The 27069-nt window shown below is 34.6% G+C and overlaps 1 protein-coding gene across 2 annotated transcripts; it reads left to right on the top strand.

The window, feature by feature from the left end:
- The first annotated feature begins 403 nt into the window (after nucleotides 1-403).
- Nucleotides 404-18723, top strand: LOC132730938 (uncharacterized). 2 transcript variants are annotated; one of them, XM_060717025.1, is made up of 9 exons: nucleotides 404-513; nucleotides 2658-2818; nucleotides 3432-3545; nucleotides 4054-4118; nucleotides 4911-5003; nucleotides 6081-6326; nucleotides 8667-8735; nucleotides 9763-9818; nucleotides 15330-18723. In XM_060717025.1, exons 1-9 carry the CDS (start codon nucleotides 500-502, stop codon nucleotides 17578-17580), a joined length of 3069 nt encoding a protein of 1022 aa, XP_060573008.1. In that variant the 5' UTR covers nucleotides 404-499; the 3' UTR covers nucleotides 17581-18723. The 2 variants fall into 2 exon arrangements, with proteins under 2 accessions (XP_060573008.1, XP_060573015.1); XM_060717032.1 differs by lacking the exon at nucleotides 8667-8735.
- Nucleotides 18724-27069: the final 8346 nt, after the last annotated feature.

Consider the following 27069-nt stretch of genomic DNA (forward strand, 5'->3'; position numbering starts at 1 on the left):
GTGATAGATATATCTGTGATAAATTGTCTAAATTTGTTTTGTAATATGACATATATATACACAAATCAATCAATCAATCAATCAATCAATCAATCAATCAACCCTTACAGTACAGAATAGAATAGAACAAAACTATGATACTTACGATACTTATGACGATCTTGGAGTAGATGAAGGCTAGTTTCCACCAGCCTTAAACTCTTTCATGAAGAATTGGTTTTATCTGATGGTTTTCGGTATCAATATAAATATAACTCACTAAGGTCATTCCTATCTCGGTACCACAATTTGTCCAATTTATTTGACGTGACGGATTTTTATAGTGGTGTTCATCTATTAAAGTGAAATCGAATATCAGTACTTAACCACTCATTTTGCGAATTTAATTATTATGCTAATTTCGCAGAAACACCGTTTCCGGGTATTTACTTCCGGGTTTAACATGGCGCAAAATTTGATTTGAGTTGAATCAACCGACTTGCTTTTTATTTGATTCAAAATGGATCTATTCAGGTATTTTTACAAATAAAAAATTGTTTAACATAATACATGATTTTCAAATTTACCCAAAAAGACATTTTGCATAACTTTACTCTCTCCTGGTTAAAAAAATATCTGATTATCCATTTTCTCCTGTTCTCATCATGCTTGTACTGTACATGTTGTAGATTCGTGTCTCTTATTTTGAAATATCGCATATGTGCCAACAATTAATATGAAAAAGGCAAAGCCTCAAAGCGAGCTCGATTTATTTTTTACCTTGAAAAAGAATGCAATAATCGTTCATTTTTATTTTACATTTTCCGTTTTAAAATTGTCATTTGGTATTTTATACACTACTTCCGTTTATTTTGGTTCCCTGTCCCTCTATGGTGAAAATGTAAGTGCACAGGACACCAGTCTACGCTTCCGTTTTCAACCAGAATACATTGGTTTTTATCGTTATCTTGTAATTCGAAAAGTTGCGATTTGTCGATTCAGAATTTCAGTACTTCGGACGAAAGTTTTCAAAACCATCATCTAGCAGGTACTCGCTTTACCGTAAAGCTCACTTTGCGAGCAGGCCCTTTGGGCCAGCTCGTCGAGCTCGCTACTAAACTGAAATTAATATGAAAAAGGCAAAACCTCAAGGCAAGCTCTATTTTCTTTACCGTGAAATAGTAATATGAAAAAGGCAAAGCCTCAAAGCAAGCTCGATGTACTTTTAACGTGAAATAGTATGAAATAATCGCTCATTTTTATTGGATTTAACTCAATACAGGATTGGAGCAGTACCTGTAGACGCTTGCAGAAATCATAATCACAAATTGAAAATAGACAAATATCGTTTTTTTTCGCCGATTTTTACATTTTTCATTCATTATCTGACATAAATCGGTGTGAAAAGATGAATTAGACGTTATAAAGTTCATTCCGCTGGGTCGAAAAGCAAGATTTTAGCATTTTATAGTTCAAGCGCCTTGTCCGGTATATACCGGAATACGGTATTTAGTGTGGTGCTCCAATCCTTTTTTTAGTCACACTCATTTTTATTCCGAGTGCGTGTGACGTCACAAGTACTGTGTTAAATATGGCTATATATATTCACTCTATAATTTTCAAGCGAAATAAAGATTATTAAAAGTGAAATAAATGTAAAACTTTACACGTTTGCGACATTAAAATAGCGAACTTGATTTGATTGTTTTGCACGTGCTGTTTGGCGCTACATTGTGACGTCACGTAAACAATACTTTAAACGTCTGTACAGCGTTAAGACTGAATAAAAGATATTGGTGTTCGGATAAATTTTCTTAGTTCGGCCATTTTCGTTCATTCACAACAAAATTTGACCAAAAAATGTTTTTATTTATCAGATTTTTCAAACAAAATGGCGCCTTCAATGTGAAAGCTTCCGTTATTCTGGTTCCCTGTCCAATTATGGTTCCCATAGACGTACGCGGGTGACCAGTCTACACATCCGTTTTCAGTCAGAATTCCTCAGTTTTTATCGTTATCTTTAAATTCGAAAAGTTGCGAAAGTTTTCAAAACCATCACTTTGCAGGTACTCGCGTTACCGTAAAGCTCGCTTTGCGAGCAGGCCCTTTGGGCCAGCTCGTCGAGCTCGCTATTAAAAAACTATCGTTCATTGTTATGGCTAGCTACTTCTTTTAAACTTTGTTTATTACGCATAATACATGTATATGACATAAACAGAAAGAAAAATATTTGGTTGCTGTCACTTTTGTGAGAATTATTTCCCCTTTTTCATGTTTATACAACACATAAATTAAGATGTATATATATTATATTTTGCTTTCAGATTTAAATTTTCACTATCAACACTTACCGGTATGAAAATTTATAAAACATGGATCAATTTTATAATTCTTTATGTTTTTTAATATAAAAATTCCTCATAAGCTGTTATTTCAATGATCCGGGTTAAACTTAGTTTGATGCTTAGTTTGCTATTAGTTACTTGCCCCTTCACTGCTTTAAAATGTTGCCAAATAATATCAATGCAGGTAAATACTGAATAGGTCATTTTAGCAACCTCTCAGGAACAAATGTACAAAATGTATTACATATTTTCGGTTTATTTATATTATGTTGTAATAGATCAAAAGTTTTCATCAGTTTAGTTCAATTTTGTTGTTGTTTATTTCCATTATAGATCTAAGAAGCGAGATGTTAATCAGGCATCTTTAGAGGATGATGTGGGCCTCCAGAAAAAGCACCATGGTTTGTCAGGATCACTAGATGATCTATTAGATATTGGAAAGGATGATGATGATGTCCTTGGTACAGCCTCAGAGAATACAGCCTCAGAATCAGGTAGATTTAATATTACTTATACCATTTCTTATTTCACATAGTTCTGAATGTTTTTGTGTTGTCAGATTCAATAAGTAAATTTTTAGTTATTACTACATGTATATTAGTTTATAAGAATTTAAGTTTGATTGTTTTAGAGGCCAGTAGCTTATTTAAACACTCTTGAATCCATTTCTGGAACTAACCAGTCCTAAGCATAAGGTGTAAAATCTATTGCTCACAGAAACAAGGACTTGCCCCTGATAGGGTATGAATCCATGCAGCCAGCAATCCTTAGATTTCTTGTCCGAATCATTAACTGCTTGGCCACGCAGCCACTCTGAAAGTTATTGACAAGTCATATTTAAATTTAGAATGCCATGCTGTTTATTTTATTCTTTCAGTTTCAAATGAGGAAAACTTCATTTCAATCTGTATTTATGAGGTGGCTGTAAAGTATAGTTAATATAAGTTAGTATCTATAGTTGTATGCATGATGCATACTATGTGTAGACTTTGTTTATGATAAACAGAATTTGAATGCATAACATTTCATGTGAAGAAATTAATTCATTTAAGATTTTAAACTTTAAAAGGAGTATTGTTAAGATTTTGTTCTTATATTGATTTATAGATGATGATGATAATGATATTAATAAAGCAAGTAAAAAACAAAAGGCTTTTGCCAAAATTTCAATCAAGCGGGCCAAGCAGAAAGAGAAGGAGCAGAGGAAAAAGACTGAGAAAAGTAATCTTTAATGTCACTTATTTCATATTTTGATTTAGTTCAGTATTAAGTGTATAAAGCTATATTCCCTGCTGCCTGGCAGCAGTTTACAAGATTTATGTTTGAGTTTTGAAAAAAAAAGAGTTACTCCAAAATATTTGTATGACAGATATACATTTTGTATGCTTGTATAGATATATTTTTATATTTCCTAATGTGCATGAAGTCTTTGCTAAATGGTTAAAACCCTACTTAAAATATCTGCATAATATTTTGTTCCAGAACATTTTATTCTGTTTATGTGCAGTATTCATGTTTGTTAATTTAAATAACTGAAACTTTCTATGATACAACTCTTCAGATAATCAACATATTACCAAGCTCTACGTATCGGTTGTAATTTTATGTGACTAAATATACAAATTTCAATTGTCTAAAATTGATGTTATATCATCAGTTTTATTAATATTATTAATATTTATAAGATAATTATGCCATAAGTTGTTATAATATATTTAATGCATTTCAGATTTAATATCTATGGAAGATTTCCTTGGTAAACAGACAGAATTCAAGATGTGGCTTTATGAAGAGGTATAAATGAATTATCAACCACAATTTATATAAAAAATACTTATTTAGTTTCTGGATAATGCAAAGGCTGTCACACTTTGGTTAAGGTATGCATGCAAGTTGGTATCTCCAAAACAACTGGAACTTCACACACTTAGATAATAGGATGTCACTGTTCAAGGTACATAACTCAGTTAGTAACTCTTGCATGGATTTTGACAGAGGTATGACCCTTTGTCAACTTAGAAAATTCTTCATCAACAAGGCTCTTGTTTAACTATCTAGTACTGGAATAGTCAAGCACTTTGTTCTACTGACAGTACTTGTTCTTAATATGAATCATTCTTTGAGTCTCATCACCAATGATATGGATATGTTTCTCCACCCCCCCCCCCAAAAAAACTTACAGGCTCTTTACTGTACCAGACACATGTATATTGTTCTGTAGTTGTTTTTTAAATTGAATTTTCTAGCCTGCTTAATGCTATGATAAATGAAGTTGACAACCTTTGTCCATTTTATAGAATAAGAGGTAAACTAGCATAATTTAGTAAACTTAAATGTTAGTTAATAGATATATTTAAACTCTTACTCAGCTGCAACCAAGAGTGAGTAGCATTTGCTTCCACCGTAAAACTTGGTCAGGATGCACATCCATACAGTCTGGCCAAGCTCCATACTGTTTGTTTATCATCTTTAAATTTCCCTAACTATATAATGGAAAGTTTGAAGAAAAGGAACTGGACAAGTTCATTTTATGAAATTCACCAGACTAAATAGTAATTAAATGATATGTTAAATTATATTGTACAGAAAAGCAAGAATGCTGGAGAAATGTCATCACCAAAATTGAAAGCTCATTTTAAACAGTTTGTGAGATTATGGAACAAGAAGAAACTGGCAACAGTAAGTACTTAAAAAGCAGCCTTCATCTTTTCTAAAGGTGAAATATCGATTCATATAATTATCAGATCAAAAGAATTAAGGTGGAAAATGAAGTTTACAGACAACAAAATACATAAACAATATGTAAACCCCTTGATACCTCTAATCTAACGGTTCGCTCTCTAACTTTAAATGAGTAAAGGGCCTGGGGACGATTAGTTTCCCAATCTTCTGATTTTAAAAACGACCTCACATACATATGCATTATAAATAGCTCTCCGGATGCTGTTTTGAAGAAGGCTTAACAGTGATATGATGCACATTTCCATTATTAAATTACTGAAATAATTAGTTGGAAACAACACAAAATTGTTTTTCCAACAGAAAATTAAAGCTGAAGGCCGCTTTAATATCTTTTGACAAGAGCTATTAGTAGATACATGGAAATCTTTGTATAGCAACATCGTTTGGTAGACAGAAATGTTGGTTGCTGCTGAGAGTTGTTGATCGACAGATGTCAAAACTATATTGTTAAGTCTTACTTTGGGTAAAAACGATACTGTTTTAACTTTTTGTACAGAGGTGACTGGTCTATAGAGGGTCGCTCTGCAAATCTTAAGCTGTACTTGAATGCAAAAATAATATCATAAATATGACAGGCTTTTAAAAGTCAGCCAATCAATCAAATAGACCAGTTAGGCTGTCAAAGTCAGGGTGTTTATTTGACCTGAGACCTTGAGGCTTCAGTGGCTGAGTGGATCTAGGTTAACTTCAATCGACTTTCCTGTCATCGCTGTAGGTTCGAGCCGCACAAGCCTTGTCGAGATTCTGCATGTGAGAAAGTTAGTTTACAGAACGTCAGTGGTTCTACTCAGGTGCCTGTTTGTGCCTGAAATAATGTACAGAGGGACACCTGAGCACTGACTTGACACAGGGTGTATCACATAGTGAAGGTTACAGTATTTTTATATGAAACCAGAACTATATTTATTCTGAATTAATTTTTATGCAATTTCTCATAAATTTTGTAACTTAATGAAACGCCTTTAAACTAAAAAAGGACCATCAAAATTATATGCTTTCTACATGTATTTATAGAAATATTACCGATGTTCAACTTTGCCAGAGAGTCCTGCTCCTCTGACACCTCAGAAGTTTAACTTTCTGTCAGATGAAGTAACTGAAGGAGGGAGTCCTCTCTTCCATGATCAGGACAGTGAAGCTCCTGAAAAAGATGTTCTAGCATCGCCATTTGTCACATTTGGCAAGACACCACCAAAGGTGTTCAGATCAAAGAAATTTCAGTTTTTTGGTTCTTCTGGGTCATCTAAGGAAGTTGCACTTGTAAGTTTTTTCATCAGATTTTGTTCTTAAAAGTTTTCTCTAAGCATTTTAGACACATTGTTTAACAGTAAATGGTTTAAGCCAGCAAATTTGTCTTCTTTATTTTAACTTTTGAACTGCTTATTTGTGATACTTGATTCCAATGTTTTAAGATAGACAACATGCAAACCTGGCATTTCAGGCTCCCTGATTTAAGGTCAAGGTCACAGTAAGAGGTCCTTGGTTCAACCTAGAATTTCTTGTTTGTCTTGTAACTTTTGAGCTGCTTAACAGATATTAATATTACATGGGTCAAATGTTTAACTCTGAGACAATTTATAAACTCCACCTGATTGTTATTAACTTTCTTGTCCAATCAAACTTTTGAACTACTTAAAGGATGTTGATGATACTTTGGCAGAGCAAGCATTTGAGGCACCACATTATCATAATAAGGTCAAGGTCTTAGTTTATAGTCAAATATTTTAGTCATTTATTTTGTATCCACCCTTCGTCTCTCAAACTGTTATTATTAATTTATATTCTTAGTTTAAATTTCATTGAGACAGAAAAAGCATTTTCTATGATATGTTTCAGGTGGGGTTCTATCTCACTTGAAATATTACTTTTTAACCAGGTTTTCAACGAAAACCGGGTTATTGTAATGCCGAAGTCGGCGGGCGTCAACTTTTGGTTTCCGCTCAATAACTTTAGTTTGCTTTGGCCTATTGACACCAAACTTGGTGTGTAGGTAGCTTATATCAAGAGGCAGCTTGGGATTGCTACCCAGGTGTCTGTGATCAAGGTCAAGGTCACTGTTACTAAAAATAGAAATTCAGTTTCCGCTCAATAACTTGAGTTTGCTTTGGCCTATTGACACCAAACTTGGTGTATGGATAGCTTATATCAAGAGGCAGCTTGGGATTGCTACCCAGGTGTCTGTGATCTAGGTCAAGGTCACTGTTACTAAAAATAGAAATTCAGTTTCCGCTCAATAACTTGAGTTTGCTTTGACCTATTGACACCAAACTTGGTGTATGGATAGCTTATATCAAGAGGCAGCTTGGGATTGCTACCCAGGTGTCTGTGATCTAGGTCAAGGTCACTGTTACTAAAAATAGAAATTCAGTTTCCGCTCAATAACTTGAGTTTGCTTTGGCCTATTGACACCAAACTTGGTGTATGGATAGCTTATATCAAGAGGCAGCTTGGGATTGCTACCCAGGTGTCTGTGATCAAGGTCAAGGTCACTGTTACTAAAAATAGAAATTCAGTTTCCGCTCAATAACTTGAGTTTGCTTTGGCCTATTGACACCAAACTTGGTGTATGGATAGCTTATATCAAGAGGCAGCTTGGGATTGCTACCCAGGTGTCTTTGATCAAGGTCAAGGTCACTGTGACTAAAAATAGAAATTCAGTTTCTGCTCAATAACTTGAGTTTGCTTTGGCCTATTGACACCAAACTAGATGAATGGGTAGCTTATATCAAGAGGCAGCTTGGGATTGCTACCCAAGTGTCTGTGATCAAGGTTAATGCATTTAGTTTTCATGTTGTAACTTGAGTTTGCTTTGACCTTTTGACACCGAACTTGCTGAGTGGCAGCTTTGGATTGCCACTCAGATATCTGGGAGCAAGGTCAAGGTAATTTGCTTACAATAGAATTTTCAGTATCTACTCAATAACTTCAGTGCATTTTGACCTATTGATTGCTGTCACATCAAAACTAGGTCGTTGAAAACCTGGTTTTCGTCGCATTGCGGCGCTTCTTGTATCCCATTAAATTTTCATTCTAACATATACTGGCCTATATTGGGTGTGTTAGTTTGATATGTTTATTTTGTTATCATTGTAATGTTAATTTGCTTAGAGCTGTCATTGATAGAGACAATATCGATGTATCGTTCATATTTTTCTGCCAATCAATAATCGATACACATTTGAAGAAAACGATAAATATTATTATTTAAATATTTATTAATTATGAAAATGCGATCAAAACATATACAAAAACAGATGACTATGTCTAACACTAAGTTGTATTTACATTATGGACGTATTTTATATTGTAATGACAAAATATGATCAGAAAAAAATCATGCAGAGGACACCTATAAACAAGGCACAACATATTTGTATGAACAGAACATGTATTTTACTAAAATCATTTAAAGGGGTATAAAAATGAATTATATACAAGAAATTAGGAGTCAGTAGTTATTTATATATTGGTGTATCACTGATATTTGTATTTCAATATCGATGTACGGTCAATATGCTTTGCACTGAATCAATGACAGCTCTAATTTTGTTATCATATGTTATGTTTATTTTGTTATGTTTTGTTTATTTTTTGTTTTAGTTATCTGTTGCGCCCATAGGTTCCCCACAAGTTGTACAAATGGAAAAAGAAAATATTTCTAAAGAACAGGTATATGTAGTTTAAATTTTAATGCTTTTACTTTGTTCAGAAATCTCCTTATTTAGAAAAGAAGAATGACTTTTTATGCCATTACTTGATTTTGTTATCATAAAAAGGGGACAGTACTCCATGGATTACCTTGAACTTGTTTGTGGTTTATTTGATTTATTTTATTTTAGACTTTAATGTGCAAAAGACAGTTGAATAGTTTGTTTACTGGTTCTGTTTATATTGCAAATACACTTAGGAAGTTAAAACTTTACAAAATTAAGCAAATAATTGTGGAAAAAAGTCTGGCAAGACTACTATTTAGAATTTAACATTTTAAAGTTTAAATCTTAACTAAATTTCAGGCTTTAAAGTTTATTGATATGGGTTTAGAAGAAAGTTTCTTAAAATGAATTTTGTGTGATTACATACAGCCATATTCATCCTTCTTGTTTTATGTTGATATTTTTCTTATTTCCTCTAAAGATATCACCTTGTCCATCCTTAAGTCTGTCGAAAATGGGGTCATATCATAACTTTTGTTGTTCTTTTATCATAAGACAATATTGTGCGTGCAAGATTGAGTTCCTTGAATGTTCACAGACACAGGCTGAGTCAATCAACCTAAAATGGATTTTATTTTTCGGTATGGTCGATGACTTTGTGATGTTAAAATGACTTGGCACAGTCAAGTGTACTGCATGTAAGATCAGGGTGGACAAGGTCAAGGTTACATAAAGGTCAAAGGCCAAACATGGAATAATTTTTTCTGGGTTCTATCCTTTATTCCTTGATGGGTTTTAAAATTACAAGGCATAAATGTTCACCATTGGGATCCAAGTCAAATTCTATTGTCAAGAGTAATCTTACAGGGCATAAATCATCTTTTGATAATAAAAATGATATTGATGCTTTTTGTAAAAGTCTTGTTAACACATTATTATTTATGTCTGCAGGTAAAATTTGTTATTTTCAGATATTACTATATAGTGTTATGATAGTATTAGTGAATATAAGTCATATACAATAATGTCAGCTTTTGTTTTAGTACCAGGTACCAAAGCTACGCAAAAAGAAAGAATCTGGCGATGACATTCAGAAAATGTAAGTATATTCAACAGCAGAGATAACTAACTACCTATGTCATAAATAAAGAGCCAGAACAGCTTTCTTATGAAGTCTGACCAGGCTCTATACTCTATACTGATGATTGCTCAGTTTTATTGTTTTGATACTAAAATCTTTAAAACCAACAACGGACAGGTCCAAATTAACAGCTGGACATGTTCATTGTACATAGTTGACCAGTGTCTGGATCTTATGCCCAATATAATGTGTATATTTATATTGTATATTTATATAAACATTTACTGTTTTAAAACTCTTATAGTTAACCTACTTAATTATGGGAAATAAAGTCCTTTAAATGAAAGTCATAAAAATTAGGATTAAGATAGAAAAGCAAATGTTCTGCCGAGAGATGACCAAATATTTTTAACATCAGCATAAAACCCAACCAAACATGTCAATGATCTTTTTTAAGTCTCAGTATTAAACTGTTTACTTATTGCAGGCTGTCCAGCGTCCCTAAAATTCCTAAAAAATCCTAATTTTTTTCAGTATGGCTAATATTCCTAAAAAAAATGAAAAATTCAAAGGGAATTCCTAAAAAAGCCCTATTTTTTCACTTAAATTCCTATTTTTTTTATCTTCTGTGATAAACATATTGCGAAACAACCATGTTTCAATCACAACCTAAATTCGAACAGTCAGTGGAGCTGATGTCATGTCTGACTAAATTGCATAAAGTCACATGTTGTATTTACTTCAACTCCTGCAGAAATGTACTTGATAAATTGTCAGATGTTATCATAAAAATAATAAGAAACTGTTTGTTTTAAATGGAACAATGAAAATTGTCTGACTTTGACTATATCAAAATTGTCACCTGTTTAAAATTTTGATAAAAAAAATTTCCAAGGAAGTTACATTTTTATTGGCTACAGAGTTTTACCATTTACCTCAGTCTTAGGTGTATTCAAAGCAACTTTTTACATGATGTACCACTGAATTTCATCAAACTTTATGTAGGGGTCCTTATTAATAAAATCTTAATTTGTAATCAAGTTATTTTCAAGTGATGACTGTATAACAGATCTTTTGTAAGTGATACCAGCTGGTAGATCTAGACAAGTTTCAATATTTGCTAATTATAAAGTGGGTAAAGTAAACTGGCAGTAATTATTGGATGCTTTAACCATTTTGCTACCCAATTAGCATACTAAGAAGTGACACCTTCAGCTACCCTTTTTGTACACATTAACATGTTCTGAACACATGCTATAACATATAGTGTAAGTTTTTTTTAATCTGGAAAAAAAAACTGTCGAAAATCATTGAAAAAGGTGATACTGTTGTGAAATTTTCTACAATTTTTAGTAGCCTGATTTATCATGAACAAATTCTTCATAGGAATATATACCCTGCTGTTTGAATTTAAGTTTTAATATTCCTGGGAATGACTTGAGTGGGTCATATCGTTTTTATTGTTTTTTAAGAAAGATCAAGACTTGTTGAAAATGTACCAACCTTAAAATAAATAAATGTTGATAAGAAAATGCATTTATAGCTAAAAGCTAAAATAAATTTAAAGCATTATTTCCCCTTCCATTTATTATTGGCTAATCATAGCTTAACTAATTGAATATAAGTTGTTCCGGTAAACTTATAACTTTGAAAATGTTTTCATTCTAGTTATGTTTTAATGTAGTTTTTCAGCTCTTTTTAAAGGCAGTTGACCAGTGAATCCATTTCTTCACTGGTGACTATGGAATACTGGTAACACCTCTACTATAACCGAACTAGAACATTATTTGTGAGTTACTTTTGTGTCAAATATGCAAATTTGAGTCCATATTATGGTCTTTTGAGGCCATAATTTAGTTATAAAATTTCAAATTTTAGCCCTAAAATTTCTTTTGTTTACCCTAAAATTCCTAATTTTAGCCCTAAAATTTCTTAAAAATTGCCCTAAAATTTGCCCTAATTTTTTGTCAGAAGGTGCTGGACAGCCTGTTATTGTCCCCCGCCTTTTCGAAGAAAAAAGGGGGATATAGAAATAGGCTCTGTCCGTCTGTCTGTCTTTCCGTCGGTCTATTTTGGGTTTAGGGGCTATATGACAGTAAAGAGAATAGGTTCATTCTGTGATCAAAGAGTTTATGGGCTGGTAGCCCTTAAGAAAACAAAGAAACTAACAAAGAAAATAGCCTCTAAACCCAAAATGTTGGAACGTCTGTCCGTCCGTCACACTTTCGTGTCCGGTCCATAACTTTGTCATTTATTAAAGGAATCTGAAATAACTTGGCACTAATGTTTGTTATAATAAGACGATGTGTCATGCGCAACAACCAGACCCCTACCTCCAGGGTCAAGGTCGCACTTGCTCATTCAAGGTCAACATTGTCTATTTGAGGGTATATGTCGTGTCCGGTACATAACTTTTTTATCTTTTAAGGGATTTTGTAAATACTTGCCACAATTGCTCACAATAATGAGTAGATGTGTCATGCGCAACAATCTGTCACCTACCTCCAAGGTCAAGGTCACACTTGGAGGTCAAAGATTAACAAAGTCTGTAACAGGGTATATTTCGTGTCCGGTCCATAACTGTCATTTATCAAAGGAATTTGAAATATCTTGGCACAAATGTTTGTTATAATAAGACGATGTGTCATGAGCAACAACCAGACCCCTACCTCCAGGGTCAAGGTCGCACTTGCTCATTCAAGGTCAACATTGTCTATTTGAGGGTATATGTCGTGTCCGGTCCATAAATTTTTGTGCCCCCACTTTAGTGGCTGGCATTTAGATTTACCCTTGTCCTCGGTCCATCCGTTCTCTTTTGTGTCGCACGTAAATCAAAAAGTATTTGACCTAGAGTCATGAAACTTTACAGGAATGTTGATCAGCATGTGTAGTTGTGCACCTGGGTAGTTTCATCTGGATATTTTTAGTATTTTTAGAGTTATTGCCCTTGACTTAGTAAAATTTTGTAATTTTTCAACGTGTGTTGCATGTAACTCAAAAGTATTTGACCTAGAGTCATGAAACTTTACAGGAATATTGATCAGCATATGTAGTTGTGCACCTGGGTATTTTCGTTTGGATTTATTTAGTATTTTTAGAGTTATTGCCCTTGACTTAAATTTTTTTTTGTAATTTTCAACTTGTGTTGCATGTAACTCAAAAAAGATTTGACATAAAGTCATTAAACCTTATGGGAAGGTTGCTCAGCATATTTAGTTTTGCACCTGGGGTTTCGTGGATTTATCCAGTATTTGTTATTTCCCTTGACTTAGTAAAAACCATTTCATTATGATGTTATTTGTTCCTTGAGTGCTTGAGTTAGAATCAACCAACTTTACAGGAATAATGATCAACATCACTAAATTACAGAAATAATGATTCACATCACTGTGAAGCTATGCAACTGAGACTTTGCATGTGGATTTTTTTCAGTTTTGTTAGAGTTATTGCCCTTGACTTACAGAAGTATAAATTTGCAATTTTCAACTTGTTCATGCATAGCTCAAAAGGTATTTCACTTGTAGGCCTGAAAGTTTACAAGAATGTTGGTCAGCATGTGTACGTATGCGCCTTGGGGTTTGCTTGTGGATTTATTCAGTATTTGTAAAGTTCTTGCCCTTTACTTAGTAAAAGATTTTTAGTTTTCAAAAAATATTAGACCTAGAGTATATGTTACATGGTATATTTTATGTCCCGTCCATAACTTCTTCATAGAACAAGGGATTTTGAAAATATTTGGCACAAATAGTCACAATGATAAGATGATATGTCATGTGTAACACCAGTGTCCCTACCTCCAAGGTCAAGGTCACATGTAGAGGTCAAAGATTAACATAGTCTCTTAGAGGGTATATTTTGTGTCCCATCTATAACTTTTTCATAGTTCAAGGGATTTTGAAAATACTTGGTACAAATAGCTACAATAATAAGACGATATGTCATGCACAACACCTGGACCCCTACTTCCAAGGTCAATGTCACACTAAGAGGTCAAAGCTTAACATTCTTTTTTTTTCTTTAATAAATTTATTGTTGCATTTGCAGATCTAGCATTGATCATAATTTTGGACTGAAAGTCCTTTAATCCATACCTCAATCTTTTTAAATAGCACAATTTTATGCTTCATATAAAACTTCCCTTGAAACTTGAAACTTTTTATTTAATTAAACGCCTGTTTCTATTTAACAATATTCAACTGCGTTGTACAGTACATATAAATAATAAGAATAAAATTGTGAATGCATGAGAATATGTGGATCAACATCAAGTGAAATAAAAGCTTTTACATACAATTCCAATTAACATATTTTTAAAAAATTGCAGAGACCATGAAATGATAAAACTGATTGATATACATGTAGCATGAGATAAGATTATGTACATACATGTAACTTGATTACAAATAGATTAAAAAGAATAAAACATTCATTTACATTGCACATTCATCACACTGTCAGTTATCAGTTATACGTTACTCATGTTTATCTCAATTCAGATTTTAAAATAGTGATTCAAACTTTCTGAAAAAATGTGTTTTAAGATTTCTCTTAAATACATCAATATTCTTAGATTGTTTCAACTCTAATGGCAGCGGATTCCACAATTTTGGACCAATAGTTCCAAAACTTCTGTCACTAAATGTTTTTCTTTTATTGAATGGAATAATGTAGCAGTTCTCAGAGGTTTTAGCTGAACGTAGTCGGGTATTTGGTACTTGTTTGGTTAGGAGTCCAGAAAGGTATTTTGGAGCATGACCGATTGAACAATTGTATACAAAAAGTCAAAATTTTATATTCGATTCTAGATTTGATGGGCAGCCAGTGAAGGTCGAACAGTGCTTGCCTTGAACTGTCAAATTTCTTTCGTTGCAGAACTAACTTAGCGCACATGTTTTGAATACGTTGCATTTTTTTCAATTCAAAATCGGATACACCATAAAGAATGACATTGCAATAATCCAAGTGTGACATTACGAGTGCTATAACTAGTATTTCAGCTGCTTCTTTGGTGAGGTATTTTCGGATACGTTTTATTCTAAGATAGTTTAACATTGCTGTACGGCACTTTCGTTTGACATGTTCCTTGAAATTTAGTGTTTGGTCTAGAAATGCGCCTAAATATCTAATGGACTCCTCGGAGTTGATCTTATCTCCGTTAATACAAATGGATTTTAGGTGACACTTTTCGAGTTGTTGAGAACTTCCAAATGTTATGAACTCTGTTTTCGATGAGATCATCTTGAGTTTATTAGCGTTCATCCAGTTCATCCCCGAGGCGGGGGACGTTGGTAACTGTTACAAATTCTTGTTAGGGGAGAAATTGTGTAAGCAACCAGAGAGCTTAGCCAGTGCAGCCTTGGTATGGTATTCCAAGGGTCTTGGGGTTCGAGTCCTGTTAGATTGACATTTAAATTACAATTTGTATTTCAACATTAAATTTTATAAAGACAAGTACACAAGTAGCTCTTGATATGAATTTTGTAGTATAAAAGATTATTACATATCATTGATGTATTTTATACTTTTCAGGCCTAGAGGTGCTACTCCGTACAAGGTTTCAATGTTTCCATGGGTATCAACAGAAGTAAGCGAGAATGACCAATCAGATGATGTTGATATTTGCTCTACAGCTACTCCTCCAAGTTTTAACCTACAAGAGGAGGAGGAGTCTTGGCCTCCGCCACCCTCAGATAGCGAGTTACTAGGTGAACACACAACAAGAACTCATGATTCACCACATGTACCTCCACCCCCTCCTCCTAGAATGGGAAGTCTGAAGAAAAGGGAATGTACTTCAAACTCTCCAAAACTGGCTGGTAACTATGCAGATCCGTATGATAAACTTCCAGATCCACAGTCTAAACAGAGACTTGTTACTTCTCATTATCAGGACCCTGTAGACTGTGTTCCTCTTGTAAAACAGAGAACCATTCCGGAAGATGCTAAACTTGTTCTCCAGAATTTGGCAGGAAATGATGAACCAGATTTGAGTTTGTATTCTAAACCTGTGAAAGAGAAAAGATTAAGCAAAGAGGAATTGGAAGAACTTTATGCAAAACCTCTCAAGAAAGCAAAAAGAAATAATATTGGCAGTCTATCAGAAGGTACAGAAAAGCCTGAGCCAGTCTCTGGTGAACCAAGTGATTTGTACAATGAAATAATGGAACATATAAACAAAAGCAGTTCAGAAGACACTAGTAAGATAACAAGTTTTAAACCCGACCCTGATTATGAAACAATTGATGAGTGTCTTGCCAAGGTTAACAGTGAATCCAGTGAAAGTAAAGGCCATATTAGGGAAGTTAAAGATGATACAAGGAAAGTAAAAGATATGATGGATAAAAGTGGAGAAGAAGGTACACAAAAGTTTGCTACAATTTCACGGTCAAAGAAAATGAGGGTAATGGCTGCTTCAACTGAGAAAATCTATGAAACCTACCTGAGTCTAGGAAGGAATGCAAACCCTTTCAAAGGGAAAACGGATATCCCAAAATTACCAGACACAGCTTCAGACTTTAACTCTGGTCCCTTTACACATTCCTTGAAGTTGAAATCTAAATCTCAACCAGACATTTCATTCAGTGAAGGACTTCAAACATTTGATATAGATATGAACAAAGACCAGGATCACTTAAGTTCTGTTCCTCAGTTCAGCTCTTTCAAACCAATTGAAAATAACAAAAGCACACATAAAGATAGGAATGAAAATAAATTGAAAGACAGCGGAAGAGCTAAAAGTTACGAGGATGGTTTAAGGAACATAGAAGAGCCAAGAACACCAATTATAATGGCCACACCATCATTTGATTCTCTCTGTAATGTGACACCTCTTAGTTGTAAATCTTTTTCATCACATAGCTTGCCAAATAAGTCTGGGTCATATGAGAGCTTGTCTTCCCAAAGTCACATGTCAACCTCAACTAATTCAAGCCTTTCATTTGGCCCAGATGATAAATCTGGCTCACTTCAGAGCTTGCATTCTGACAAATCACTTTCACCAGTAAAAGAAGAAGAGGAATTTGATCAATGCATGGATGCAAAGAATGAGTTAAAAACTAAAGTTGAATTACTTGGAAAACAAAATACGAAAAGTCTGACACATGAACCTGTGGACTCTGTGAATGGTGATTTTGAATCAGTTAAAACAAATGTTGTTCCTTTGACCCCAGGGAAAATAAGTGCTCTAAAACATGGAATAGATTTATCAGTGTATCTACTGAAACCTGCAAAACAAGATGATAAAAGTAAAGAAAATGTCCCTGAAAATGAGAAGACTTTGCAGACAACATTAGACAGCCATGTGCGAAAACCTAAAAAGACTGGTGAACCTCTTGTCAATCAGAAACTGTTTGATAACCAATCAAGGTTAGCTATAAAAGATAAATTGTCTGGGGTGAAGACCAAAGTTGATGTAGGGAAGTCCTCTTCAAGGAAGGAAACAGAGAGGCGACATACTGTACAAACAGTTCAAGATATCCCTGTAAAATATGAAGATGCCATGACCGTAACTAATGCGGCAAAAAGTAGAAAGGGTGAGACTGTTTTGTATGGAAAGTCAAAGTTTGAAGAAGGTTTTAATGGAAGTGATGAAAGCTTGCATTGGCCAGATAGCAAGAGACATTGTGGAGATAAGAAACGTATGTTAACTGTAGATGACCACTATCTTGAGACTGATCTTGATAAAGTGATCACTGATAAAAGCCGGAGGTCAATGAAGAAAAGTAAAAGTCACAGTGGTTTTGATACAGGCACTAGTACAGTTGTAACAGATATCTGGTAGCAATATGAATCTGGGTTTAGTGAATTTCAATTTTATTGTTTTTGAAGGTTAAGATTGGGCGGCCCACAGTCAGTATCAAGTTCAGTCAGTTTGCACAGACATGCAACCTGGCTTGGCATTTTTTTTGGCCGCAAGGCTCTGAACTCTCACTACTTTAAACCATTTCCCTGTAGAAATAGGTAGACTCCACATCTATTTTTAGATTGAAAATGTAGCTTCAATGTATTGGTATGTTTGGGACAAATATATGTGTAATGAATTGTTGGTTTTTTGTGTGCCTTACTAGTATCTAATATAATGTTAATATTTAAGGCTGTCTCAATATCATTTATCATATAAATTTATTTAAGATTCAGTAGCTTTATGCCTAAAATAACAAGTTTCAATTGGGAAGATAGTTTGGTAAAGGGGGTGTATTTCCCTATTAAGCATTAATCGGTTTGTTTCTTAAAGTTAGCTGGGACACAATATTCTGTCCCAGCTTAAAGGCATGTTGAGAGCGTCATATATGAGCAAGTTTTTTCTTTCAGTAGAAATGGCAAACATATGTTTTATAATGTTGTAATTATTGATCGACATTGTATGAGGATATTACTGGAATAAAAAAAGCACTGAATGTATACAATTTATGGTAAAGGTAGCACAATGTAAAAGAAGTGGTAGTTTAACTTCCATACATAATACTATATTTATTGCCAAAATGCAAAAGATTGGCAATGAGTGACTATGGAATTAAAATATTTTCGAAAAATAAAAATGATATATTTTGGCTTATTGGTTTGGGCCTTTAATGTATCCATTTAGGTACAATATTGTTTTCATGATAAAAATATGAATTTTGAATTGTTCAAATAATTTGTTTATCCATAATGTTTAAGTAAGGGATATTTTTTTTGTTTCTTTATTTAATTGATCTTTTAAAAGCGGGTATAAAATAGTCAGTGTTGTGACTTGTTTTTTTTTCAGTTATTGTATTTGTTAAGGTATCATAGTTATGTAATCATAATGTATATAAAACTGTATGAAAACCTCTGTCTCTGTTTTACAGCATGTACATTTGTAACTATGCATGTATATTCTTTGCTTTTTGATGTTGTGCATCTTTTATATATATTTCTGTATATAAAGACATCAAAATCTGAAATATGTTGTTTTGTTCATGTTGGGCATCAATCTTTTATGGAAAAAAAGAGTGGTTTAAAGAAATATCTTCCAACACCTGCAGGAACTGAAAGTTACAGTCTTAACCACAACAAGTATAGAGCCAAGCCTGTCTGACCAGGTGCTTTACTGTCTGTATGGCAGGTAGATCAATTCTATATTGATGTTCAAATCCTTTGAATGGACAGCAGATCTGTTACAAAAGTTTGGGTGGGTATATAGGAGTCACCTGGTGGTTGGTCAGTCCAGCATTTTCCTTGTCCGGAGCTTGAAGAACTTGAAGACTAATGGTTGGAATTCAATACAACTTCATACAATGGTCAAGCACATTGAGAGGAAGTGCAGTGCACAAGAACCATAACTCCATCTTGACTAATTACAGAGTATTTGACCTTTGTTACTTTTCCTTGTCCAGAGCATAACTTGAAAACTACTAGTTGGAATTCAATACTATTTCATACAATGGTCAATATATTGAGAGGAAGCCCAGTGCACAGAAACCATAACTCTTTCTTGACTCATTTAAGAGTTTTTGCCCTGTGTTATTTTTAATTGTCCAGTGCACAACTTGAGAATTCAATGAAACTTCATACAATGGTCAAGGGCAGTGAGATGAAGTGCAGTGCACAAGACTTATAGTTGGAATTCAATACAACTTCATACAGTGGTCAAGCGCGATGAGAGGAAGTGCAGAGTACAATAACCATAACTCAATCTTCAGTATTTGTAGAGTTCTTGCCCTTTGATCATCATTTTCCTTGTCCAGTGCATAACTTAAAAACTAATGTTTTGGAATTCAATGCAACTTCATACAATGGTCAAGCGCAATGAGAGGAAGTGCAGTGCTCAAGAAGTGCAACTCTTTCTGGACTTTTTACAGAGTAATCCAATGAAACTTCATCAATGGGCAACCACATTGAAAGGAAATGCAACATACAAGAACCACAACTATCTTTAATTGCCCACAACCATAACTATATTTCAATTGTTTTACAAGGTATTCTGTTACTAGTAACTTCCTCATTTCCAAAGCAGTCTTGCTGGGGTATTAATCACATTTAGTGATAGTTCTAGTTCAAATCTGTTTATAAATAAGGAAAATGTGAAATTTCTTGAATTTTCAAAAATTAATTAAACAGATTTTATATGTCCGCGTTCCATTTTTATGCTCCCCGAAGGGTGAGCATATAGTCGCCGCTTTGTGCGTCCGTCCCCTTTTCTTGTCCGGGCCATAACTGAAACAACAAGAGGTATCAACATGAAACTTTGTAGGTAGATAGATCACATTGAGTAGGTGTGCAGTGCACAAGAATTGTAACTCTGCCTTGCCTAATTTTTAAATTATTGCCCTTTGTTTATTTTACACTTAGAACTTTGTCCGGGACAGAACTCCAAAGTATAAGAGATATCAACATGAAACTTTGTAGGTAGATAGATCTCGTTGAGTAGAAGTGCATTGTTACAGAATCATAACTCTGTCTTGCCTAATTTTGGAGTTATTGCCCTTTGTTAATTTTGTCCGGGACGTTACTCTAAAATTATAAGAGATATCAACATGAAACTTTGTAGGTAGATAGGTCTCATTAGGTAGAAGTGCAGTGCTAAAGAACCATATCTCTGCCTTGCCTTATTTTGAAGTTATTGCCCATTGTTTATTTTTACTTTTTGCCTTTTGTCAGGGACATAACTCTAAAACTATAAGATATCATCATGAAACTTTGTAGGTAGATAGATCTCATTGGATAGAACTGCAATGCTAAACAACCTTAACACAGCCTTGTCTAGTTTTAGAGTTATTGCCCTTTGTTCATTTTTACATTTTGAATTTTACCCGGGACACAACTCTGAAGCTATAATCATCACGAAACTTTATAGGTAGATAGATCTCATTGAATGGAATTGCAGTGCAAAAAATAAATAATAACTCTGCCTTGCCTAATTTTGGAGTTTTTGCCCTTTGTTTATTTTATTATACTTGCCTGTGTCCAAAACCTTCTCGGGGAGCATCACCCGGTTCAACATGTTCTTGTCATTTATATTGAGAGAATGATTACAAGAATTTTCATGACAAATTAAACTAAAAATTTTGACCATTCGCCTGATAATATTCACTAATTAAGAGAAATGTGTTCTAAAATTTTTAGATGACGAATGCCAACTCGTGTAGATTTGGTTCTGAAATGCAAATGGGTTTGGTATTGTATCACCCATTATGTTTTGTGTCAGTCGCGGAAAAAAGCTTATCCAACAGAAAACGCTTTGGCCTGAAGTCCTAAGATTTGGTGTGAAGGTTAGTCACGACTTGTAGATGATCCTCTATTGATTTTGAGGTCTGTCAGCCATACAAAAACCTTGTCCGACCAGTAAGTAGTAGTAATATATAAATATATAGTATATATTTCACACACATACGTATACATACAAATATATTCTAACAACTTGCCAAGTTTGAAGAAACTGTTGGAACAGTTTTAATATTGCTTATAATATCAAAATTTAGAAGGACTTGACCCGTTACTGCACTAAGGTTATTGCTATTATTATGTCTACATGAAAACTCCCGAACGCCGATAACAAAAGCAAAACATTATCGTTCATGCGTGATTTATTTGCACTTTATACATCTATAGTCCAAATGATAACCGAATTCTCAGCAAAATTAATACTTTAAACGTCATGAGTTGATGATTAATTTGTGCAATTAAAAGTGCAGATATACTTTTTTAACTGTTAGAGATGCTACCGCAAGCAATTAAATGGACTTTTTAGGCTCAACGCTGCTGTGAACTTAGCATTATCACGTCTTGATCAAGTGGCTCAAACAACATGATAAATAATTCCTTTGACAAATGGGATAGATACTTAAGAAATCTGTAACTTTTGTTTGTTGTATTTATTGATGTTTTATTCGTGGGCAATTAAGGCCTACCACCACCAAGGTAACTTAATTATTTCTAAGTTACAAATGTTGCATTTTGTTTTCTGCTTGTGACTATAAAAACTGTCTGATTTGTTCTTCGAACTGGTTACGTTTGGTTTGTTGCCAGTTTTAAATACATTAATAGGCTAATGAAAGTGCCAAGATGAAGTGTCAAGTTTTCAAACAAAGGGTACCGATATTGCCCCGGGAACAAACTTAAATTTCTATCCGCCCCAGCCCCATAAACCAATAACTAGACAACACTTAGGCCTACAGACCTAAGATTATTTGTGGAGGTTGTCATGGCTAGTAGGTGACCGTATTGGTTTGAAAGTTTCTTTCACCTTGGCCACAAAAAGCTGGTTTGACCATTAACTAAAGAATGTAGACCTACAGTCAGATTATGTTATCTGGTGTATATAATAGGGTCATTAAATTAAACGTCTATCTAACCAAAGCCTTGTCCGTAAAAAACTTTCCTTTCTAATAACTAGAGAACTATAAGACCTTCAGTCCTATTAGGATTTGATATGGACGTTGGTCATGACTAGAATATGGCCCTCTTGATATTGGGAGGCTATAGTCATGTCTAGTAGATGACTTCAAATGATTGGGTTCAACCGTGGCTTTGGCTATGAAAAGCTTATCTAACCAATCATAACATAACGCTTAAGAAGTCTACAGACCTAAGACTTGGTGTGAAGGGCGACTTGACAACAAAAAACTTTCCCAGCCAATAAGGAGAGAATGCTTCCGCATAATGTCCCAGGATTTGTTGTGGTAGATGTTGATGGGCTAGTAGATGACATATTTTAACTCAGAGGGGTCAAATATACGGCCTCCTACTAGCTTGTCCGACCAATATTTAGATAATGATTTTGCCTACAAGTCGAGACTGATCATAACTACTAAACCAATAGATGACTATTGTTTATTCCTTTTTGTCATGTTGGCCTGAAACAAGAATTTAATATTTCTTTTACAGAATACACCTTAACATGTAATATGTTCTTATAGTTGTGCAATGTGGACACAGTATCAAGGTCCATATGTTACCATATTAATAAGACTTCTCTTTAAAACATTTGCAAATAACACGACGATTTTAGCGGCTATGCATGTATCTTTAACTATTGAAAATACTAATGCGGTATTGTCTGAAGCGTAACATTTCTTTACTATATTTAGTATGGAACGCCGTGACTGTCTTATGTAATCAATGTTTTTTTTTATCTTGTGAAACGATGATATTATTTTGTCGTTTGAGCATGTTAACATGTGCAATTTACATCATGTCTTGTCAAAAGAACATGCTAACATGTACAAACAGCATGTTAACTTGTCAAATTATTATGATGACATGTGCAGACAACATGCTAACTTGTCAAAGTATCGTGATGACTTGTGCAAATGACATGGTAACTTGTCAAAGTATAATGATGACTTGTGCAAATGACATGGTAACTTGTCAAAATGTACTGATGACTTGTGCAAACGACATGTTAACTTGTCGAATTATTGTGATGACATGTGCAAACAGCATGTTAACTTGTCAAAGTGTCATGATGACTTGTGCAAACGCCATGTTAACTTGTCAAAGTATAATGATGACTTGTGCAAACGACATGTTAACTTGTCGAATTATCGTGATGACATGTGCAAACAGCATGTTAACTTGTCAAAGTATCATGATGACTTGTGAAAACAGCATGTTAACATGTCTGATAACTATGATGACTTGTGAAGACAACATGTGAACTTGTCAAAGAATCGTGATGACTTGTGCAAATGACATGTTATCTTGTATCATGCTGACATGTCAAAACGTACTGTTAAATTGTCAAAGTCATGATAACTTGTGCAAATGCCATGCTAACATGTCAAAATTCCATGATGACATGTGTAAACAGCATGTTAACTTGTTGAATTATCGTTATGACATGTGCGTACAGCAAGTTAACTTGTCCAAGTATCATGATGACTTGTGCAAACTACATGTTAACTTGTCCAAGTATAATGATGACTTGCGCAAATGCCATGCTAACTTGTCAAAATTTCATGATGACATGTGCAAACAGTATGTTAACTTGTCAAATCATCGTGATAACATGTGCAAACAACATGCTAACTTGTCCAAGTATCATGGTGACTTGTGAAAGCGATATGTTAACTTGTCAAAATTTCATGATGACATGTGCAAACAGCATGTTAACTTGTCCAAGTATCGTGATGACTTGTGCAAATGCTATGTTAGCTTGTCAAAATATGATGACTTGTGCAAACGACATGTTAACTTGTCAAATTATCATGATGACTTGTGCAGACAACATGTTAATTTGTCAAAAAAATCGTGATGACTTGTGCAAAACACATGTTAACTTGTTAAGGTATTATGAGCATGTCATCACGATAATTCGACAAGTTAACATGCTGTTTGCACATGTCATCATGAAATTTTGACAAGTTAACACGTCGTTTGCACAAGTCATCATGATATTTTGACAAGTTAACATGTCGTTTGCACAAGTCATCATGATACTTTGACAAGTTAACATGTTGTCTGCACATGTCATAATGATTATTCGACAAGTTAACATGCTGTTTGAACAAGTCAGCATTGTCTTTAGACAAGATATGATGTAATTTGCACATGTTAATATGCTTAAATGACAAAATAATATCATCATTTCACAAGATAGCAAAAACATTGATAGCATAAGACAGTCACGGCGTTCCATAATTTAGCGTCTCCATTATCTATCAATATCGCAAGGAATGTGTGGATGACATGTCACTGAGTTCTTTACTATTTGTTCTTCATCATTTGTTACAATTTACAGATTGCACCTGCATCAAATCCGGGAACAACCGGTACATGACCCGTACTATGCAACCCAACATTGTACATGAATTTTACAAAAAAGTATGTTCAGGGCAGAAGAAAAAGGTCAAGCTTGCGGTTATTTATCAATATAACAATTGACTGATTATCTAAATAAAGTTATTTAATGTACATGTAAACTGGCCCATGACATGTGTTGTATTTTAATTGGTATTTTCGAATTCTCCATATAGAACTTTGTCATTAATTTAAAATGGGTAAAAGCAGAAGCCCAAAGGAAGGTTGTTTGTTGGCTTTCTTCACTTTATACAAGACGTCGCTTTGAATGTATCGACGCTTTTGGTTGGCAGCGAGAAAGTCCAGAAAAGATCACCGACAGAAAATGTTGTATTTAATTAACTAGAAAAAAGGTGTTGTGGTACAGTACGTGTTTATTACCGTAGACTTTGACTAATTCACTTGATAGATAAATATATTTTCTATTAAAAATGAATCAAACATACCCACACTCCTCGCCCCCCCCCCCCCCCAACTTTCGAGTAAAACGTTTTAGTTATATATTGCTCATTGACAGAATAAAATTCCCCGATTAGCCATCGACATTTGTTGTTTTTTTCAACATTTATCTCAAATCTAATTGAATAAACTCCTTTTTACCTGCAAACCCGAATACTTTACCATTTGAACTTTAAAAATTAAAATATTCTAAGGTTCAATCATGCACATTGAATTATAGTTTTATATATGCAAAATTCATTCCACATATAATGTACAGTCTTCGTTTAAGTGTAAGTCACTCTGGTACATAAGGCCTGACTCGGACTTACCCTAACACCCATTTTTATGGTATTAAATTCGTGAGGACCCAGGTCATTTCCCGGACGATGCAGGTCACTTTTTTGTGATTTTTTCCACGGTCATTCGCACAGTAACTCTACTCTGGCATATAAAGAAGTTAATTATCAGTTTCTTGCGGAAGTGAAGGTAACTGGTCCTGGTAAACTGCTTGACAGCCTGTCCAAGAAACGAAGCGGTGGCTGAACTGTGCTCTGGTGAATTCCATGTAGCTTACTGTCGTGATACTGAGGGTAAATTACTACCACCACCACCACCACCATGGTCCGCTGCTTTTGTGATTTTGATAGCTGACCATAGAGTAAGAAGAGCAGTCGCGAAGTCTAATCAATGTATAGCACATTTTCCCGCTACAGATATGAGTGTCACGAGTCTGATACATGTACAGCACATTTTCCCACTACAGATATGAGGGTCGCGAGTCTGATACATGTACAGCACATTTTGCCACTACAGATATGAGGGTCGCGAGTCTGGTACATGTACAGCACATTTTCCCGCTACAGATATGAGGGTCGCGAGTCTGATACATGTACAGCACATTTTCCCGCTACAGATATGAGGGTCGCGAGTCTGATACATGTACAGCACATTTTCCCACTACAGATATGAGGGTCACGAGTCTGATACATGTACAGCACATTTTCCCGCTACAGATATGAGGGTCGCGAGTCTGATACATGTACAGCACATTTTCCCACTACAGATATGAGGGTCGCGAGTCTGGTACATGTACAGCACATTTTCCCGCTACAGATATGAGTGTCACGAGTCTGGTACATGTACAGCACATTTTCCCGCTACAGATATGAGGGTCACGAGTCTGATACATGTACAGCACATTTTCCCGCTACAGATATGAGGGTCGCGAGTCTGATACATGTACAGCACATTTTCCCGCTACAGATATGAGGGTCGCGAGTCTGGTACATGTACAGCACATTTTCCCGCTACAGATATGAGGGTCGCGAGTCTGATACATGTACAGCACATTTTCCCACTACAGATATGAGGGTCGCGAGTCTGATACATGTACAGCACATTTTCCCGCTACAGATATGAGGGTCGCGAGTCTGGTACATGTACAGCACATTTTCCCGCTACAAATATGAGGGTCGCGAGTCTGGTACATGTACAACACATTTTCCCGCTTCAAATATGAGGGTCGCGAGACTGGTACATGTACAACACATTTACCCACTACAAATATGAGGGTCGCGAGTTTGCCCCCATACTCTTTTCCGCCTATCCAATTAAAAAGATGAGAACATTATGAAGCCCCATGTATTGGTGCCTTGCAACTCGTGCACCAAAAAGTTGTTTTTCCTGGAACTGGCAATTGCTTTATCTTTTATATCATTTAAAATATCATAACCCCTCCGAAGGAGCGTTACCGCAGAGGGATAAAGTATAATGTACTTTTATGGCATGGAGATAAACATGATAAAACAACTTAAAATGAATACAAAAATAGCTACAAAAGTAATGACATATTTAATACATATAATTCACCCACATATTTGAATTCGCTATGTAAACATACTACTTGCGTCATAGCCACAGTCATCAAGGGCACAGTGATTTTTGGGTCGAAATTCTGGGAATCTGTATTACTTATATGTCTGTACCTATTTAAAAACAGCAACAACAAAAAACAACACATTGCTGCGCTATATGTACATATGCAGACACATTAATATGCATGTTTATT

This window comes from Ruditapes philippinarum, unplaced genomic scaffold, assembly GCF_026571515.1.
Source record: "Ruditapes philippinarum isolate M1 unplaced genomic scaffold, ASM2657151v2 ctg275_1_1_1_1, whole genome shotgun sequence".
NCBI lineage: Eukaryota > Metazoa > Mollusca > Bivalvia > Venerida > Veneridae > Ruditapes > Ruditapes philippinarum.